The sequence below is a fragment of the Pseudophryne corroboree genome, chromosome 6 (assembly GCF_028390025.1).
Source record: "Pseudophryne corroboree isolate aPseCor3 chromosome 6, aPseCor3.hap2, whole genome shotgun sequence".
In the NCBI taxonomy this organism is placed as follows: domain Eukaryota; kingdom Metazoa; phylum Chordata; class Amphibia; order Anura; family Myobatrachidae; genus Pseudophryne; species Pseudophryne corroboree.
In genome coordinates, this window is record NC_086449.1 from 401626918 (window position 1) to 401632917 (window position 6000).

General features: G+C 40.3%; 1 protein-coding gene across 3 annotated transcripts in view; it reads right to left on the bottom strand.

Moving 5' to 3' along the window:
- USP6NL (USP6 N-terminal like) overlaps positions 1 to 6000 on the bottom strand; it is a 427089-nt gene that overhangs the window by 58254 nt on the left and 362835 nt on the right. For all 3 annotated transcript variants that reach the window (XM_063926864.1, XM_063926863.1, XM_063926865.1), the window contains exon 10: positions 441 to 535. In XM_063926864.1, the coding sequence (XP_063782934.1) occupies positions 441 to 535 (95 nt within the window). The remainder of the gene's footprint in view (positions 1 to 440; positions 536 to 6000) is intronic.

A 6000-nucleotide genomic window follows, 5' to 3' on the forward strand; every position in this document is an offset into this window, starting at 1 on the left:
ATAAGATGCCCGACGCTAACAGAGTTACATGGGACCTGTCTGCTCACTGAGGCCAGACATCTCCCGCTTTGTAGCGTATTGAGGTAAGATGTATGAGGACACATCTGTAGTTGTCAGCAGTGTCAGGTACAACAGCACAACAATGATTCTGTAGCCTGGGAGTAATTACCTCTTTACGTTGCCTGTATGGTCCAAGGCAGAATACTACTTGCCTTGCTTGTATGGCATAAATAATAAGGACATGTTTAAATTACAATACAACTGGGTGTGTCTATCCAAAATAAATGAATTAGATTCGTATGTGAAATGGGAAATATGCTACTACTACGATGCAGTCCATGTTATAAATGGTCCATATATAAAACTCTTATTTTCTTATATCGTGGAATTATTACCACTGAAAAACACAAAATAATATGAATTATGAGTACTTTACTTACAAAGTGCTGTTTAAGTTTAGGCATAAATTTCTTCATTAATTTATCATGATGTTCCTGAAATCTTAAGAGCTTTGGAAAACCTGGAACAAAAAAGCCTAGGAAAGAAAATACACCTGTAAATAAATGTTGGCCTAAAAACAAAATTATAAATTATATATATATATATATATATATATTGGAGCTGATTGGCTGGTGCGTTATCACCTTGCACTTATAACTGCTCTATCACTTCTCCAGGCTTAATACATCTGCCCCTGAATTCTTTATTTACAATATAGTCCCGGAGTGACATCTGCCATCCGTCCTACATTATATATATATATATATATATATATATATATTGTTCAAAAGATGTAAAACTTCTGCGCCTTCGGTACTTTTGTAAAGTGATGCAGTGCTTTTGATCAAGTAGCAGATCTTAAATATGCGTACCAGATTTCCAAGAAGTGATAGCCCGTAGTTATGTCTTTCTTGGAACCCCTCCCTCTATCCCTTATCGCTGTGTGGACGTACTCGTCAGATGCGTTATTACACACAATGGAAGAGGAGGAATGTATCAGTACCACGTACTTTCACGATAGATATAGTGACTTGTGCAATCACACAGGGAATAAATCAATGGATAAATAAAGTGCCAAGTGCAAATAAAGTGCAACCTTATAGTTCCAAATGGCAAGATAGGTCGTGCATTTTCACTGTAAGCACCCAAGAGGTGATTAAAAAATAGATCATTATATATATATATATATATATATATATATATATATATATATAAAACAGGGGTTCCACATAGGTGGAAGGGGCACTCACAATGAAATAATACATACAATTAAATTGCATAAAACATTCATAGTTTAATAGTCAGTTGCACCAACTCGCCCTTGATCGACGTTTCGACCCCATGACTGGGTCTTTTTCAAGATAGGCAGGTTCGGGTTAACAATCAGGTAACTGTTAAAGGTATATACATAGTAACATCAGTGGAGATCTAGAAAAGAGAAAGAACATAAGACCACTCTTAATGCCTCCCAGGCCCCATTGTTGCGCATTAATCATATACTAAAATGCACACGGCACACTTCACAGTGCATTTATCGGATGAACCTTATGCCCAGTGGATAATATCCTGCTACAGTGACCATCACCGTGACTCCAAATACCAAAACAAGAAAAGGCTTACATTGAAACATCACTTAGGGGAAATGCCCTGACAACATCTATCCACTCAGCTGGTATGCAGCTCAAATGCCTAAAAAACCAATATATGCAAGATATCAGCAAGTAAATAAACAAACCCAGTGTTAGTTAGCTCAAAAGACACTTAGGTATATACAGATACGTACTCCAGCAATTATACCATCACAGGTAAATGCATATAGGCTTCTAATAATGTAGTCCATGTAAAAATCATCCTATAAACAAAAAAGGAAGATAAAACTGGAGACCGTATAAATACTGATCTGGTCCATGAGTGTAATGAGCTCTGACTACTCACTATATGCCAGCAGTCATTCCAGTCTGAATGAATCCAGGTAAGCCACTAATAGATTCCACAATGCTCCCATTTCCAACATTTGATTTAATTGAGGAGTGTGAGTTTATTATATCTATGTATTGTTATACCAATTTTTTGATATAATGTCCCATTTGTATTAGTGTGTCCATTATTTTAGTGTCACATCTCTCAGAGTATGTACTGGTTTTGTAATACTCTACTGTTTTTCTTTTTGGGGGTGTTCTGCCCCACAGGGATATCTCATGTGTTTTGATAATATATTCACCAGACACTACTAGGGGGGAGTGGAATGTTATGTTTATATGTAATATTATTGGTATTTTGTGTTTAAATTATATTTATGAAGTGTATGGTTAGACAATCATATGTTTAAACTATATTATTGTGACAGTATCAACTATTTATGTAACAAATATTTTGATGTTGGAAATGTGAACGGCTGGGCTAGACCTATGTGGATGCTGCACCACTGTAAGCCCTCAGGTTCCATTGTTGCATGATGTTAGAGATGCCTCATTAGTGATACATACATGTATATTTATATGTGTTTTGTATCCAGTATTTATCTATTTATATTTTTCATTTTTTGGCGACTGTCAGCCTAGTGGATATATTGCTCAGGACCTCTATAATATGATTTACATTAATGCAGCGGTGAGTGAGTATCCAGTTATTTGTAGCGATGCGTCTCACCGTTACCCGGTGGAACGCACACTTCCGGTGTATGGAACGCATGACGCATCGCGGGAAAGGTTTACTGATGCGCTTCCGGTCCGTGAGACGCAGAGTACGTCCCGGACCGTGGTGTGTGGCGGCTGCGGCAGTGTTGGGTGCTGGGCCCCCGTTTGTGGTCACACACAGGTATGGATTGTTTTATATATGTGGGGGATAGTTAAATAGGTTTGGTTGTTGTGGTGATTTTGATGAAAGCGTATAGCGGAAGTGACGTTGTGTCCACTTCCGGCCGCCTGTGGTTAAATTCACCGGCGTTTAGACTCCATGTATAGAACCAGGTGCCTTCTGACTGTGTGAACATGGTTGTGTAAGTATCTACCACGTAGTGGTCACTGACTTTGTGTATATAGTTGTACTATGGGTGACTGATATTTAGACTGCACACTGTTTATTTCAGTAATCGCTTATGATGCATTGTGGAATCTATTAGTGGCTTACCTGGATTCATTCAGACTGGAATGACTGCTGGCATATAGTGAGTAGTCAGAGCTCATTACACTCATGGACCAGATCAGTATTTATACGGTCTCCAGTTTTATCTTCCTTTTTTGTTTATAGGATGATTTTTATGTGGACTACATTATTAGAAGCCTATATGCATTTACCTGTGATGGTATAATTGCTGGAGTACGTATCTGTATATACCTAAGTGTCTTTTGAGCTAACTAACACTGGGTTTGTTTATTGACTTGCTGATATCTTGCATATATTGGTTTTTTAGGCATTTGAGCTGCATACCAGCTGAGTGGATAGATGTTGTCAGGGCATTTCCCCTAAGTGATGTTTCAATGTAAGCCTTTTCTTGTTTTGGTATTTGGAGTCACGGTGATGGTCACTGTAGCAGGATATTATCCACTGGGCATAAGGTTCATCCGATAAATGCACTGTGAAGTGTGCCGTGTGCATTTTAGTATATGATTAATGCGCAACAATGGGGCCTGGGAGGCATTAAGAGTGGTCTTATGTTCTTTCTCTTTTCTAGATCTCCACTGATGTTACTATGTATATACCTTTAACAGTTACCTGATTGTTAACCCGAACCTGCCTATCTTGAAAAAGACCCAGTCATGGGGTCGAAACGTCGATCAAGGGCGAGTTGGTGCAACTGACTATTAAACTATGAATGTTTTATGCAATTTAATTGTATGTATTATTTCATTGTGAGTGCCCCTTCCACCTATGTGGAACCCCTGTTTTATATTTGTGGCTGACTTTGTCAGTTTCACTGGGTGCACCCTGAATATGTATTTATGTATCTTTTGATGTGAGTGCGGATCTCCAATTATATATATATATATATATATATATATATATATATATATAGCAACTCACTTTTTTATATATAATAAAAGGTTATGGCTCAAGGTCCTTCTTATTTCCCACAGCTGCATGCTGTACCACTTTATAAGCAATGTGATGTGTATACAAAATCTGTACAGGTGTCCTTTCTTGGTACATACATGTACTTGCCACAAAGAAAGGACACCTGTACAGGACGAGCAGGTGCATGCATGTACCAAGAAAGGACACCTGTACAGATTTTGTATACACATCACTCTGCTTATAAAGTGGTACAGCATGCAGCTGTGGGAAATAAGAAGGACCTTGAGCACTTGGCACTTTATCCATTTATTCATTCCCTGTGTGATTGCACAAGTCACTATATCTAACGTGAAAGTACGTGGTACTGATACATTCCTCCTCTTCCATTGTGTGTAAAAACGCATCTGACGAGTACGTCCACACAGCGATAAGGGATAGAGGGAGGGGTTCCAATAAAGACATAACTACGGGCTATCACTTCTTGGAAATCTGGTACGCATATTTAAGATCTGTTACTTGATCAAAAGCACTGCATCACTTTACAAAAGCACCGAAGGCGCAGAAGTTTTACCACTTTTGAACATTCATCCTTGTATTTACAGAAATATAAGTCACCTGAAAGCTTTTGCTGCCACTCTACTTGGGGTGCAAACAAATGTTACAAATGTTTTAATACATGCATATTACCTTATTAAGATTGAATATTGAATTATCTTGTTAGTGCTTTTTTCACTATTTCATATATATATATATATATATATATATATATATATATATATACACACACACACACACACACACACACACACACACACACACACACACACAGCTCAAAAAAATAAAGGAAACACTAAAATAACATTCTAGATCTGAATGAAATATTCTTATTAAATACTTTGTTCTTTACATAGTTGAATGTGCTGACAACCAAATCACACAAAAATTATCAATGGAAATCAAATTTATTAACCCATGGAGGTCTGGGCTTGGAGTCGCATTCAAAATTAAAGTGGAAAAACACACTACAGGCTGATCCAACTTTGATGTAATGTCCTTAAAACAAGTCAAAATGAGGCTCAGTAGTGTGTGTGGCCTCCACGTGCCTGTATGACTTCCCTACAACGCCTGGGCATGCTCCTGATGAGGTGGCGGATGGTCTCCTGAGGGATCTCCACCCAGACCTGGACTAAAGCATCCGCCAACTCCTGGACAGTCTGTGGTGCAATGGATGGATGGAGCGAGACATGATGTCCCAGATGTGCTCAATTGGATTCAGGTCTGGGGAACGGGCGGGCTAGTCCATAGCATCAATGCCTTCGTCTTGCAGGAACTGCTGACACACTCCAGCCACATGAGGTCTAGCATTGTCTTGCATTAGGAGGAACCCAGGGCCAACCGCACCAGCATATGGTCTCACAAGGGGTCTGAGGATCTCATCTCGGTACCTAAAGGCAGCCAGGCTACCTCTGGCGAGCACATGGAGGGCTGTGCGGCCCCCCAAAGAAATGCCACCCCACACCATTACTGACCCACTGCCAAACCGGTCATGCTGGAGGATGTTGCAGGCAGCAGAACATTCTCCTTGGCGTCTCCAGACTCTGTCACGTCTGTCACGTGCTCAGTGAGAACCTACTTTCATCTGTGAAGAGCACAGGGCGTCAGTGGCGAATTTGCCAATCTTGGTGTTCTCTGGCAAATGACAAACATCCTGCACGGTGTTGGGCTGTAAGCACAACCCCCACCTGTGGACGTCGGGCCCTCATACCACCCTCATGTAGTCGGTTTCTGATCGTTTGAGTAGACACATGCACATTTGTGGCTTGCTGGAGGTCATTTTGCAGGGCTCTGGCAGTGCTCCTCCTGTTCCTCCTTGCACAAAGGCGGAGGTAGCGGTCCTGCTGCTGGGTTGTTGCCCTCCTACGGCCTCCTCCACATCTCCTGATGTACTGGCCTGTCTCCTGGTAGCGCCTCCATGCTCTGGACACT